Below are 14,830 nucleotides of genomic sequence, written 5' to 3'. Positions count from 1 at the left end.
CACTCACTTGGTTAAAGTTACAGAATTACAGTATTGGTGCCTGCAGCTGCACTTCTCATCTAAACAAGGGTTAGTAGTCACATATGTTATAACACGGAACATTTAAGGAGAGGAGTTAAAGTTACTTTTTATATTATTGGTGCACCAATCTAATGGTCAGCTGTCACCAACAGGGTGATCTTGCATCCATCCCCTTGTACCAGCATTGGGATCTACCAGTAAGATCATCTGGTTAATTAAATCAGCATAAAATCATCCCTAGAATGCTCTTCTGCTAGATGACACCTCCATGGCAGTAGTGGGATGGCAGAAAGAACAACCCACACAGCAGCCATGAGGTCAGTTTAGCAAGAACCCCTAGCTGGGACCAATCTTTGCCCTCAAGAGCTCAACAGATGCACGAGGCCAATGATATGTAGGGAAACAGATGGAGGAGGGAGAAGTGACATGCAGCAAGTCACACGGCCAAGAACAGTCAGCTGTCCCAAGTCCCAGTGTGGTGCCCTTTGGGTGCTGTAATTCCATGTAAACCCTTCAGCTACACAAGTCATCATCTGCCCAGCACCTAAAGCCTGGAGGTGAAAGGATTCCTGCTTCTAAGCATTGAAATGTCCCTTTGGAAGAACAAATGTCCTTGGCTTCTAAGTGAATCTCTTTCAAAAGAGTAAGAAAAGGCTTCTTGATGGGGTGTGTTAACACTCACAGATTTGGCATTCCCATCCCTCTCCTTTGGCGTCGCTCAGACAGGTTGTGTTTCCCTCAGCTCTTCAGAGGTGGCAGCTGCTCTGTGCCCTTCGCCACTGCTGCGGGAAGCCAGCTGGGCACAGGGGGATGCCGAGGGTGTGCTCAGCTTGCAACCTGGGAACCAAAGAGAGAGCCCGAGGTGCAGGAATGTGCCCCACCACCCTGCTGAGGGGAAGGGAGCCTTTTCGTTCAGCACCTCTGGCTTCTTCCCACTCTCCAAGCAGGAAACAAGAAGAGTCTCTTCCAGGATCTCCCCACTCTTGTTGGTGTTGTCTGAGGGGGCAATTAAGGTAATAACCTGACTGCACAAAACCCAACACAAAAGACAAACTGGAAGATGCATCTGGGTTTTCCAGGCAAACCGTAGGTGTTTTGTGGGATGAATTTCACCTTGGGAAAGCAGGAGGACAGCCGCAAGGCTGCAAGCAGCCATCCCAGCAGAGTGAAACAGTTTAAGCCATTTAGTGCCTTCCTTCCCCAGAGGCCACGTTCTGGCGGCAACTCCCCAGGTTTCCACCGAAAGCCCCGAGGAGCGAGACCCAGAGCACATGAGCACCAGCCTTGGCTCCACTTCCCCATCCCCGGGGCCACGTCCGCTGCCCCCATGCGAGGCCACTTCCTGCAGGGTTTGCGACACGGCTGCCGCCACCCGCGGCAAATGCAGAAGTGCCGCAGAAGGCAGCGGGGGAGAGGCCTGGCAGTGCAGGCAAGTACAGGCAGAGACCCCTGAGGCGGCTGGCGGCCCCGCGTCCCGCCATGTCGCTGGTGGAGACCATCCGGCTCTGGAACGAGGGGGTGTGCGCGGCCGACCAGAGGGAGTGGAGCGCAGCCCTTGCCGCCTTCACCTCCGTCCACAACCCTCCTTCCAAGCTCTCCTTTAACATCGGCTGCATCCAGCTCATCCTGGGGAACCTGGCCGAGGCAGAGAAGGTGGGTAACAGCTTGTGAGCACCTGCGACAGCCGCTGCCCTGTGCAGCGAGAGAGAAGCAACGCGGAGTTTATGCGCAGACCTGCAGGGCAGGTTGATGGGCGGGAAGGGGAGGAATGAAGGACCACAGTCTAAGGCAAGGATCTGGGGCTTCTGAAAGCCTGGCTGAAGCGCGACACCACAGGGTGTTCTTGCTGTACTTGTTTTATGAATGAATCACAGACAAGAGACAAGGGAGACGTGCAGCTTTCTGCTCACGCTCTCCCTCCTGGGGGTGAATGCAGAGGCACAAAGCTGCCCAGTTGACTGGTGACACCTGGTTGCGGCTCAAGGAAGTCCCAGGTCTCAGGATAGGCAGCATGCAAATAAAGCAGAAGGGCAAATAAGCAAGTAGTTCTGTCCTACCTCTTCACCTTTCCTTAAGGCACTTGCTCTCTTACTTCTTTTTCTCCATTCCTTCTCCTTCCTTTCAGGCGTTCACGCAAAGCATCAGCTGTGACAAGCACCTGGCTGTGGCCTACTTCCAACGGGGGATAGTGTTTTACAAGAAAGAGAAGTAAGTGTTGGGCACTGGATGGGTTGAAGGTTTAATTTTGTGCCACTTGCACAGACAGCAGTCCAATACCTGGAAACCCAGGGGATACCTCTAAGTCCCACTGAGAGGTCTGAAAACACTCTAAAGAAATTGGAGACACCCAGACAAATTTAAATTATTTTTGTAAAGACGCAATGGCAAGGAGATCTGCAGCTCACAACAAGACCCCCTGTGAAGCGATTCACACTTGCTCCTGGACTGGGAGCAGAACCACCATAGGGAGATACCACAAGCAGTTACAGAAAGTGTCCTGACTCCAGCCTAAACAGGGGGAGGGAGGTTGGTACCAGCGTCAGTGGCTCCAGCGCTAGAAAGGCCTGGAAAACAAGTCCCCCCTACAGAAAAGGGACACAGAAAGAGCCTGGGGCCTTCAAAACAAGGACATATCATCACAAGCCCTAAGGCCTTGCCTTTCTGGTAAAAGGTCTCTGGTGTCTTCAGACAGGCAATGACTCAGCACTTGGTGAGGGCACCAGTCAGTGGTAGTGAAGACCTCCTAAGTTATTGTTTCCTTTGCTCCACAGGCACGAAACGGCCATCAAGGATTTTAAAGAGGCACTGGCCCAACTGCGAGGCAACCAGCTCATAGACTACAAGATCCTGGGGCTGCGGTACAGGCTGTTTGCTTGCGAGGTGAGGAGGACACGGGCGTTCTGCTCATAGCAGGTACAGACCTTGCCAAGGGCATCCAGGGTGTTCTCAGCTGCCAGTGCAGTGCGAGAAGGCACAAACTCCCAAACACTCATAGGGAAGCAGCATTTGGCCTATATGGAAAGGGCTGTTCACTAGCTCATAAAAAAAGATGTAGGGGAGAAAAAAATAGATACCTTTCTTTATCTGTTTGTGCTCAAACCTAAGCAAGCAAGTTGGCACCGGGATGGGGAGCCAGTGTTACCACAGAAAGTCATTAGTATGACTAAGAGCCTCAGCAGCATGTGAGAAGCTTTGCAAAGGGAAGCACGACAAAGATCCAAATTGTCTTGCTCATAGCCTTTAAAAGGGACTCTGCTCGTCACTCTGCTTCAGCCAGGGAGGACAGACTAAGCCTGCCATAGCGCTTGGAAGCGCTCGTGCTGTGCAATGCCATTTGCTCTAGTGGCTTCTCCACTAAGGTGCCCCCAGCAAGGGCCCAGCTCTTCAAATAACTGATTTCTTTGTTCCCAACCCTCCTGCAGATACTTTGTAACATAGCACTCGTGTACGCCACAACGCAGGACTGGAAGAAAGCGGAGGAGCATCTGACATTGGCAATGAGCATGAAAAGCCAGCCCCAGCACAACAAGATTGACAAGGCGATGGAAGCTATCCTGGTAAGAAACAAGAGATCTTGGCATGGTTTTTATCCACGACAGTCCCAAAGGAGGGAGAGGAAATCCCAGGGATGGAGACGCCATCGCTTAGCAAGAGCTTTAGCAGAGAACTGTAGATGGCTATAGAGAACATGGGTGTCAAACTGAGGGTAGGATTTGCAGGGCAAGTTTTCAGGGCACTGTGGAGGCAGTGGTGGGAAGACAGGACTAAGAAGCCCGCAAGAGAGCTGGAGTCAGATTGCCAAGGTGGTGGGTTGATTTTAGAGTGAGACTTTAACCACAGGGGCAGAAAGAAAGTAAAAACCCATCTCTGTTCTCACCTCTGATGACCACTATGGTTTCTGTGTGGTACAGAAGCAGAAGCTCTATGAGATGGTGACAATTCCTGTGGGGAAGCTGTTTCGGCCAAACGAAAAGCAAGTGGCTCAGCTGGAGAAGAAGGACTACCTAGGAAAGGCTACGGTAAGAAAGAAATACCTAATCTATTCAAGCCAAGTCTATAGGCTGAAGAGAGCCACTGACCTCCCTTGGCTTAAAGGCTATCACTTGGTGATCTGTTATCCTCTGCCTGGTGAGCAGGGCAGAGATACAGGGCTGGTCTATGCCTTGGGGATCCCTGTGGAGATGAGAGGACGGACAATGTGGGAATCTTGCAGGAAACTGGAACTCTCCAAGAATAGAGGAGCTAAAAGTGTATTTCTGCAGAATCTTATCTGTACAGCTCAGCATTGCCTATTTCAGTTTCTCTCATTAGTCAGACATGAGGCACAGTCATTCAGCAATGAGCTGGAAAGGTCTCACTGGAGCTTGAATTTGAGCCAAGACTGTTCAGGGGCACAAGAAAAAGCAGAAATTCAAGCTATTTAAAATCTGACACACAGATGACCTCCAGTTCTTTATCTGCTGAGTCTGAGATAGATTTTTCAGCTGAAACAAAGAAATAAAAATAAAAATCAAGCAAGATTTTCTCCCATTAGCATGCAAAATCCAAGCCCTGGGACACCATCCATGCACACAGGCCCTAGGAGGTAGAATGACCCCCGTCCTGTTGCCAGTGTTCCTGTAGAAGGCCAACCATAGGCCTATGGTACTGGGCTACCAGGTGACCAACAACTTGGAAGCTCCCCTTGACTTCAGTCAAGGATTCTCCTTTAACATGCACACAAACATTTTTGAACATTTTGAACAATGTTTGAAGGGCCTACAGGAGGCAAGGGCTCCTTAAATCCCTTGGGCATTGCCAGTTCAAGGGAAAACTCTAATTTCTAGTAACTCTAATGCAGTAGTGGTGAGGCTAAGCATTCACCACAGCTTTGAGGCAAGCTTTGGAGCTCTGAAACACCAAGTCTATAGTCAAAGACGCTTAGTTGAAATCATAGCCCATACCTTGACCCTGGAGCATCCACAGCTGAGGAGCTGGGCTTACACAACACTGATGGAGGGCCCTCATCAGACAACGGGATGTCCAAGAGACACTAGGAGCACCAAGTCAATACGTGTCTGTCTTTGGCTCTAGGTGGTGGCCTCTGTGGTGGACAAGGACAGCTTTTCAGGATTCGCTCCGCTTCAGCCCCAGGTAAAGCACCACTGATCGACAATGCCCCCAGAGCTGCAGCTGGCACAGCACCGGTGTCTGGGTGCGTGCGGGCACCGCTATCGCGCGGCACCTTGGGTGGGCTCTGGCTCGCAGGCAGCAGCGCTGCGTTGCTGCCACAAACTTCCTCCCCGGGGTAGATGGAGGCACATGCCCACAGCTCAGCTGCTCTGCTCCTCACGCGGCACCGCAGCCCATCTCACCTACATTTGTGGTTTCCGCCAAAGTAGCCCTTGATGGGGAAGCGGAGGCCTGGTCGTGCATCCCATTCCTCTGCCTCTGCTGTGGACTGCAGCTTGCCATGCAGGGGAGGAGATCTCATAACCTCCCTGTAAGATTTGGTGGGATTCGCTGGTCTAACACTTGAATCACTAGAGGGGCAAGAGGGCTTCTGCTTTTGTTCACCATCTTGCTGTTTCTTCTGCTTGCCCCAGTTCATAGATCTCTCTGTATTTTCATTGCTGTTTTATTTATGCAATCTAAACATCTGCTCCAATTCTAAAGACACCAGAGAGTTTTTTACTAGTCTTTTGGGAGGGTTGAGGGAACTGGGGCAACTGCAGGCCTATAACTCTGTTACACAAGATTAAATGCAGATTTCTCTATGAAGTACAGGGTTAACACCTTGCTCCAGGAGGCAGAACTGCTATCTCACTTCAGTACAAACAACTTCTTCAGAGAGGTGATAAAATCCACAAGAATCCTCAGATTTCTGAGGCAGGAGAGACTGTGAAGCACTATGATGGCACCTGGGGGTTTATATATGGAAATATAAAACTACTACTGCTTAAACAAGCTGCTTCCAGTTTGGTAATCTTAATCCTTTGTGAACGCACAAAACCAAAAGCGCACATGCAAATAGCATCATGACTCTGAAATTTCTAAACAGAAGCACTTTAGAAAGTGCTTTAAAAGAACAGAACCAGTGATAGTCTTAACAGCACAAAAGGCAGCTGCTCTTGCTGCACACATCTGAGCAGCAGTGAGCCGAGCTTGCACTGACAGTCTGTGAAGTAGCAAAAGACCCTCCTTCAGGTTTGAATTGGCTGACCTGAAAAACAGCACAGGAAGAAGCAACCACCTAGAGATGATGTCAGTCAGACATGGAAAAAGGCTGCAGCAACTCACATTCTTTGTATTACAGACAATTTTCTTTTCCTTTTTCCTCCCAGGCCTCTGGTCCTCCACCCAGGCCCAAGACACCAGAGATCCTCAGGTAAGCTGGATGAAATGTGGGCAGTGCTGTGGATACAGGCAGTCAGGTCCAGCCCGGTCCTGCACCACTACAGGCTGAGTCCAGCCAACACTTAAACCTCAGGTGGGAAGGGGAACAGATCAGGAAAACAGCTCCAGCTCCTCAGTGGAAAGTGAAGAAAAGGTACAACCTCTCTCCCTAAAACAGCCACTGCTTCCACACCTAGGGCCCTCGAAGGACAACCACACCGGGTCCTGTACGAGTTCATCCCGGAGACCTCTGAGGAGCTGCAGGTCCTGCCAGGAAACATTGTCTTTGTCCTGAAGAAGGAGAAGGACAACTGGGCTACTGTGATGTTCAATGGAAAGGTGCCAGACACATGCTTGACACAGTGTGGGGGACAACAAGGCTGACACTTTGCTAGAGCTGCAAGGTTCTGCAAATGAAGAACAGGGCATAGCTACATTATCACCGGCTAAAAGAGTTTCTGCCTTAGCTCCACTGTATTCCCAGCTCAAATGCAGAGGCAGGTGCCTTTGGGCTCATTAGAAGCAACCCCGGCTTCCTTAGGGGAGCTGACAGTAACTGATCAGCAAAGCCCAACTCCTGTGTTCTGCTCCTGGCTCTTCTACCAGATGCCATCCTCAAAGGATACTGCCTTGTTTCTCACAATCTACCCTACACTTTCTTCCTGTCTCAAGGGTTTCTTACACCATGAGATCCACTGCGTCCCTCACAGACTCGGGAAGGGCGAAACTGAGACCCGTCCCCCCACAAGCCACTTGCCTAAGGGCACCAAAGGCAAGAGTCTGAGTAAGACAAGAGGGCAGCAGATGACAAGTCCCCAAACTTGACCTCGCTTCTCAGAGAACTGGTTATTCAGCACATGTCCTGCAGTGATCAATAAAGGGCAGCTAAGAGACCCAGGTGTCCAGGTAGCCTTCAGCCCAAAGACATGCTGCTCCACTTGCATTATCACCCCCATGTAAGTGAAATGGCTCAGAGCTAGGTCACCCATCTTTAACCTAACCTCTAACCTTTAAGCTTCAGGCGCTCTCCTGGTTCATGGCAGGGCAAGAACAATCTCAGCTGCTTCCTCCAGCAGCAAGCTGCCTCCTGCCAAGCAATTCCCACTCATCTCTGCTTCTCCACAGAAAGGGATTGTCCCCTGCAACTACCTCGAGCCTGTGGAGCTCCAGAACAGGCTGCATATCCAGGTAAGATGACCAAGGAGAAAGACATGGCCTCCAGGGGAGGCAACATCCTCATGCAAACCACCCACCACTTATTCGGCGTCTTCTGACATCACCAGCACGCAGGGGTTTCTTTACCAGCACCTGCAACTCTCTCTCCCTTGAAACTCCAGAGGAATCTCTCCTGGCTTGTAGTCCTCTTACCTGGAGTTCACACACTTTCCCAACCTGGGCAGATGTTGTGCTCATGGCCCCTTGGGTGGGAGTAGGTAATACTGGAGAGAGGAAGGGGTAGTGAACTCTCCCTCTTCAGTTCAAGACCTCAAACAGATATTGGGGAAGTAGCCAGGAACAAGCCCAGCACACACTGAGCCCAGAGGATAAAGATCATCCTTGCTAGGGCTAAAATTACAACGTCACCTCTGAATGACAGTCATAGGGATGACAGTCCCACACAACAGATCCTGTCTCAGTGGGCTGCAAGGGAAGCTCACAGGGCAGCAGTGCCTCCCACCCCCTCAGGCAGGGCTGACTGACAACACTTTTTCCATCCTGCACAGGAAGAAAACCCTCCTGAATCAGAGATCCCAGAGCCACCAAGCTTCAGCGCTCCAGAAAAACCCCGGCGGCCAGCACCAGGTCAGTGACGGGGAGCTGAAGGGACACAAGGACCTTGTGGGCAACCCCACCCTTTGGGAAGCTTTGAGACATCTCCTCACTTCTGCGTCCTCTGCTTTTCTCCATCTGCTGAGATGAGGGCTAGGATCCATTTCCATTTACCTTCTGGCCCTCTCGACCCATCTGCTGTCAAAGATGGAGAGGCACAACCTGCAACTGCAGTGCTGAAGGTGGAGTAAAAGAGAGGGCCTGGATCCCAGGGAAAAGCAAGTTCCTTAATGCTTTTAACTAGCACAGCAGCTAATGGGCAAAAAGGGCCTGGGGGGTCAGGAGGAGGGCAAGTGACCCAGCTGGAGCAAGTGCCCAAACAGTAAGTTTACTAGAAGCTTCTCCTCACCAGAGATTAGCGCTGCTCTGTACTGTGACAGTTTTGAAGGTGCTGCAAGTGTCTGTGGAAGGGGGTTCCTGGCTGGTTTCTCCAAGAGCCGCTGAGTGCCCTGAGGCCCAGGCTGTTCCCTGTGGCAGGGACACCCGCACCAAAGCCCAAAGTGCAGGCGGGCGCGGAGCACCTATGGGAACCTTTAATCTTGTCCAAAGCCACAAATTTCTACCCTGCTTGAGGGAAGCTACAATTCTTAAAATATAACCACAGAGGACAGAAAATCACCACACACAGAGTGTGCTGCACAGCATTACCCAGCTGCAGAGGGCTCCAGCTATTGAAAACCAACCTGCCAATGGAAACAGGAATATGCGAACAACCTAACCCCTTGCCGAGGCAGGTGGAGTCAGATGAGCTTACCTAGAGGGTAGAGCCCAGACTTAGGTCACCAGCAGAGCAGTCTCACATGCAGCCTGGCAGTAAAGCTGATACAGAAGGTGCCTGTGGCTCACAGGAAATGGAAACAGCTAAATTTCCATCTTCTCTATTGGCTGATCGAATTCAAAATTCCTAACACCTCCCAAACTTGGCAGGGCCAAAGCAAAGAGGAAATGGAATAACTGGCCAAAATAAATAAATAAATAAATCATTTGGGGTTATACCCTCCCCTTTCCCTCCAAGGGAAAATTGAATTTTAAGAGATTTGGTTTTTTTCAACAGATATCTCAGAAAAATAGAATACCTAGAGAATTTCAATCCAAATGTTGATCTTTCAGAATTGTGAATGTTTAATTTCTCCCTTACCCTCCTCTAAATACAACAACCAGAGTAACCCTGGGGGCTGAGCAGCCAATTCCTTAAGTGTAACCTTCAGAGCAAATGCCTCAAGGGCCCAGCAATCTCAAACATCTTTATAGCACCAAAAGCCATCAAACAGATTTAGCAGTGGGACTGTATGGAAAAGCAGAGCTCTGTCCCTTTCCCTAATAAGCACTGTAATGTCAAACCATTGACAAAATTTAGAGTAGATCCTTGTGAACAAACCAACCAATCTGTATCAATTCGCATTAGCTGAAGGCCTCAATTTATAATTGCTGTGAAAGACAAGGATTGCCTCCAATTTTCTGTATGAACCTGAAGGGATGAGAAACAACAAAAGTACTGAAAACAATAGCTTTGCCTTCACTGGTGAGGCGCTTCCAGAACAAGCTAAATTCACGCAGGGTTACTGATGTTCGGCACCTCAAAAGTCACCTCCCTTCCTCAAGGCTGTATAACAAGTGTAAAGAGCACAGGATTCCTGGCCCAAATGCAGCAAGTTCTCTCTGGCCTCAAGCTCCTGACAGAGAGAGCAGGCAGCACAGGAGAGCCCAGCCGGCTCTCATCGCTGGGCGCGGGACTCAGCTTTCACCCCAAACACCCCTCCCTAACATCCAGACAAGCAACCACAGGCTCTCGGCTGCCAGCAGTGCTGGGGTTTGCACTGTCTTTGCAGACATCCAGCACTGCAGACAGACAATTCAGAGTTACAGCACAAAAAACTCTTATTTTGTCTGCCTAATCCAATATTTAAGGTTATTCAGCTGCAAAAATAATCATGTATGGCAAGGCATAACATACTTATCTATTTATACTTGCTAATATTCTTATATTTAAAAAAAAAAAAAAAAAAAAGAGTCCACCCAGGATCAACCCAGCCCTAAAGCTCTTGTCTTTACAGATACAAAACAGGCTTTACAACATGAAAATCACCATAGTAAAGCTCTGAAACAAGGCAGCTCTGAAGAGGGAAGGTGCGGGGACCCATCTCCTCTTGATGGTTACCCCTAAACGCTGTGGGTGATTCTCACCACAGTTGATGCCACATCCATTTGAGCAACTGGAGCTGGCTGCAGGTGTGGTGGTTGCTGCTGCAGAAGATGGGTGTCAAAGAGGAGGGCTGGAGGACTTCTGAGCATGTATTTATGTACCAAGCCGTAATGCTTACCCCATTCCACTCGCTGAGCCACCTCTTTCTTCTTCTTCAGACTTTGTTCCTGTTATCACAACGCAGCCCAGCGAAGAACCAAAGGTAACACCCTGCGTTGCTGTGGGAATCACAGGGAGGCAGATGCCTATAGTCCATCTTACAAACAGCATTTATTACATATCAAAGGCAGCTGACATTTACAAGCTCTGTGGCCTGGGAGCATTTCAGGTTTTTGTCATCCAGCGGCTTCTCCAAAGTGTGATGGGTTGGCAACCCACTTAGGCCACTAGGGCTGCTTTTAGGGAGGTCTCATCCACATTGTTAGCATGGTACCATCAACACTGACCTGCCCCAAAGCAAATATTGCCAACTACCAAGGAGATGGCTATCAGGTTAACACAGATGGCTCCTGACTAACAGGCCAATTTTCACTTCTCAATGCCTTGCAGATGAGATTTTACACAGGTGACCACAGCTTCCACATCCCAGTCACCCACGTCCCATGTCTTGGCCACACCGCCCTTGCACAGGGCTGCGAGCATGGCTGGCTTAGCAGGAGATCCTCTCACGTCCCATTTCCTACCCACAGGAGGCCAAAGCTGCTGGTTCTAGCCCCTACATCCTCAAAGCACATTACAAATTTACAGTAGCTATGCAAGTCAAGCCAGACCTCTCCTACAATGAGCTCTTGAACTTGGTATGTGAGAAGCTGGAGCTGCAGCCAGAGCACACGGAGCTGAGGTGAGTCCTGCCTGCTGCCAGCGGCAGGCACTTTTGTGCCAAAGGCCCTGTCCTTACTCCATGTCCTCCGTGTGCCCAGGTACAGGCCTGCAGAGAGCGGGGCGCTGGAGACTTTGAGTGCGGAGAACGTGGAAGCGGCTTGGAGCAAAACCAAGGACAAGTGCCTGACGGTGTGGTGTGACAGCACAGAGGTCAGTGACGGTGGTTGCAGACCCCTCTTCTGCTTGTTCCCCGCGAGGGTCTTCGTGGTGAAGGCTGAACCCTAAGCAGGAGGCACCCTTGCTCCTTGGCCAAGGTTTCAGGCTTTCAGCTAAAACTGACCACCCCTTAAAAGGGCAGAGGGGAGCAAAGAAGAGAGCTTTGTCTTTCCTACTGAGGTAAAGGAAAAAAATAAAAAAAAATCAAGAAGCACCTTAACAACTTACTTCCTGCCTAGGGCAAGGGTTCTCCACCAGAGACCACACCAGAGCAAGAGGCCCAGAAAGCAATGCCAGAAGAGTTGGGACCAACCCAAGTTGTAGCACAGTACGACTATGAAGCAACCCAGCCTGAAGACCTGGAGTTTCAGGCCGGAGACGTGATACTTGTTTTATCCAAAGGTAACTTTGCTCCTGGGGTAAAAGGGGAAGAAAGGGAAGGGTCTTCCAGCTCCAGAAGAAGCCTAGGCCTGCAGTGCCAAATACCTTCAGCACACCCTGTTCAGTCCAACAGCACCTGTAGGTCCCCAACATCTGCCAGTTAATTTGGTCAGACAGCTGACATATGAGTAGCACTTCAACCATTTTTTTTCAGTGGAGTATACTAGCTTTATTAGGGACTTCGATATCCATCCCCAAAATCCCTCCACAGCAAGAATAATCTAAGAACATACATAAGACTTCCTTCCTTTCATGTCCTTCTGGTTTCCAGATTCAGAGATATCAATCTGTTCCCTCTTCATGAAAGTTTAGAGTCCAAATCCTGAGATGGAAACAGTTTCAGCTTTGCATGCTACTGTACGAGCGGGATTTTCAGCTAATTCTCTGGAGCCACAAGGCAAGCAAGGCTTAAAGCCTGTAGGACTACTTTCTAGAACTTTCTTCCACCCGTTGCTCCTAGCACTGGAATAGATGCAATAGCTCTTGCAGCTCTACCAGCATTCCCATTCAAATCTCAGTGTCATGCATGTCCTTCCTAAGTACTTTCATCTCATCTCTAGTTTTGCTGCCCTCTTCCCCAAACAATTTCAAATTTGGAGAGTTTTGCTAGAGCTATTTTAAGTTTACGGACCAATATTTTTATTTTTAAAATCATGACACACCTCAGCTTGATCACCCCACCTGGCCTCACATTAGAAATTGTTCTGAAATATAACTATTCCTATTAATCAAATTCCTGTCACCTCATACTTTTTTCTAGCATTTTTTCTTTTTAAGGGTATAATCTTGCAGTAAGACTTAATCCCCCCAAATACTAGGCATTAGTGCTTTTGTGATATTTCAGGCTTAGGTACTAAGTTCACCATAAGGTGTAACACGTGATTTTGGCTTTATTCTTCCAAGTCTGTGCGGAGTCATGTGGCTGCTTCCTTCCTTGCTCAAGCACAGGAGGAATCTGAGATGTCAGAATTGGTTTTAAATGCAAGAAGTCAACTATAGGTATATGCAGCATTACATCTAACTTGCGTCAGCTGGCAGCACTAAGTAGCTGTACACAAACCATCTTAATTCTTCCTGCCTTGTTGTAGAGATGAGTTTTTACACTGCACAGCATTCAGGTCATCTCCCTCCAAGATCCTCTTCTCCCCTTCATTGCTGAGCCATGTATTTCCCATTAAAAAGTTGGTTCTCTTTTCTTTTGAAACTGTCAGAGCTTAAAACTTTACTCATCTTAAAGTTTTTTTTTTTAATGGGTGGGGAGGGGAGGACTAACAAGGAACAGCAGATGAAACTGCACCTTAGTTCATCTCCATAACTTGAAGATAATAGTCCAGTCTCATCACTATTTGTTTTCCATGATCACTTTGATCCTACTAGTTTATATTCAAGACAGCTACCAGGTCCAGAATAGAGCTTGAACAAGTAACTGCTTTAAAACCCCTAATTCTCAAATCTTCAGCAGAAATAAAAGTGCCTGCTATTGATGCCAGTTTTAAAGATTGGACTTTCGGGAATATTTAAAGAACTAGAACCAGTGCACTCTTTACTGTGACCTTGGTTTACATGAAAGCAGTCAGACACTGAAGACAGACAGTGGTATGAGGCCCTTAATACTTCTAACTTCATTTGCCTGTATGAATTATATTGGGTTGCTAAACAGACCTTTGTTCCCTTCCCCCCCCCCCCCCCTTTTTTTTTTTTTTAAGTTGCTTTCTGTAAAACAAGAAAACTTATGTGAAATTCTCAGGAACTTTTTTTTTTTTTTTTGACAAAGTTGCCTGATGTATCTTAAAAGACAACTCTGGTCTCCGCCGTGGTGTTCCCTTCCCTTAGTTTGGCAGCATAGCCTTTCTTACCTTAACTCTGCTGTCTGCCTCCTTCCTCCTGGCTCTGACTCATCTCCTCAGTCACCTCTCTACCAGGCTTTGGCATAACTATTTAGCTGGCAGAATATCTTAAAAATGTAGCCGAAGGCCCCTCTGTAGCATGTGAAGGTCTGAAGGCACATCTGAAGCATGCTCTTGTATATCCCTAGGGTAACAAAAATTGTATAAATTTTCTCTTTCAGTGAATGAAGACTGGCTAGAAGGCCAGTGCAATGGGAAGATAGGCATCTTCCCATCTGCATTCGTTCAGAAGTCTAACACTAAAGACCCTGAAATCTAATCTCAGAAGAGCTTAAATAGCCCTGGACATGGAAAGAAATTAAGGATTTAAACTGCTGCAATTAAGATGTTTCTGCATTAACCACTGCACCTGAAAGTTCCTAAAATATTTTTGCAATAGGCATTAAAAGCTTTTTCTTGTTGTTGTTTTATCTTTTGCATCATTCTCTAAAGCAGGTACTCATAAAAGTATCATGGTAAGTATCTTTGGGAATGCATTCAATCCTAAAAATTGTACTTACCAAGAGACCTCCCAAGAGCAACTCTGTCCCACCTACCTCATCCACAACAAAACTTTTATACGGACAAGTCGGTCACTAGGAGACCTCAACAGAAAAGCTAACAAATTGCATTTATGGTGCTGCTGATGGCTAGAGAAGAGGAACAGGCATTCGGGAAACTCACAACCAGGAAAAGCTGAACTCCCAGTAGAATTTACTTCTTCAAAATTTTGCTGTTGACCCCAAGAGTTTAAAGGAAAGGCCTTGGAACAGCCTTTGCCTGCTCTAATGGACAAGTCATTTCAAAACCACAATGAGTTTAAAACCCTCACTTAGAATTAACATTTTTTTTTCCCCTCCAGTAAGTAGATATATATACACGTACACATATTCACCTCCCAAGAGGCAGCAAGTCAAAGATGCAAGAGCCTATATAACCTTAATTTCCTCCTCCTTTTCTGTATCCAACAGCTTTTTCTCCTCTGCCAGAGGGCAGTGGCACTTTTTCCCCTGGTATTTCACCTGCACAGACTGCT

General features: G+C 48.3%; 1 protein-coding gene across 1 annotated transcript; it reads left to right on the top strand.

The window, feature by feature from the left end:
• Nucleotides 1–1,475: 1,475 nt before the first annotated feature.
• NCF2 (neutrophil cytosolic factor 2) lies at nucleotides 1,476–14,184 on the top strand. The gene is made up of 15 exons (XM_010213363.2): nucleotides 1,476–1,674; nucleotides 2,147–2,229; nucleotides 2,793–2,901; nucleotides 3,444–3,578; nucleotides 3,933–4,040; nucleotides 5,095–5,154; nucleotides 6,345–6,388; nucleotides 6,594–6,735; nucleotides 7,522–7,584; nucleotides 8,121–8,199; nucleotides 10,588–10,631; nucleotides 11,119–11,270; nucleotides 11,350–11,461; nucleotides 11,707–11,869; nucleotides 13,977–14,184. Exons 1-15 carry the CDS (start codon nucleotides 1,501–1,503, stop codon nucleotides 14,072–14,074), a joined length of 1,566 nt encoding a protein of 521 aa, XP_010211665.2. The 5' UTR covers nucleotides 1,476–1,500; the 3' UTR covers nucleotides 14,075–14,184.
• The last annotated feature ends 646 nt before the right edge of the window (nucleotides 14,185–14,830 follow it).

This window comes from Tinamus guttatus, unplaced genomic scaffold, assembly GCF_059628265.1.
Source record: "Tinamus guttatus ecotype Peru unplaced genomic scaffold, ASM5962826v1 Tinamus_guttatus_pri_ptg000211l, whole genome shotgun sequence".
NCBI classification, from domain to species: domain Eukaryota; kingdom Metazoa; phylum Chordata; class Aves; order Tinamiformes; family Tinamidae; genus Tinamus; species Tinamus guttatus.
The sequence above is the reverse complement of the archived record's forward strand: the minus strand, read 5'-3'. Positions and strand labels throughout refer to the sequence as shown.

Coding starts and splice junctions, on each gene's coding strand:
- NCF2 (XM_010213363.2), top strand. CDS start 1,501: ATGTCGCTGGTGGAGACCATCCGGCTCTGGAACGAGGGGGTGTGCGCG. Junction 6,736..7,521: donor CTGTGATGTTCAATGGAAAG/GTGCCAGACACA, acceptor GCTTCTCCACAG/AAAGGGATTGTCCCCTGCAA. Junction 7,585..8,120: donor AGAACAGGCTGCATATCCAG/GTAAGATGACCA, acceptor CATCCTGCACAG/GAAGAAAACCCTCCTGAATC.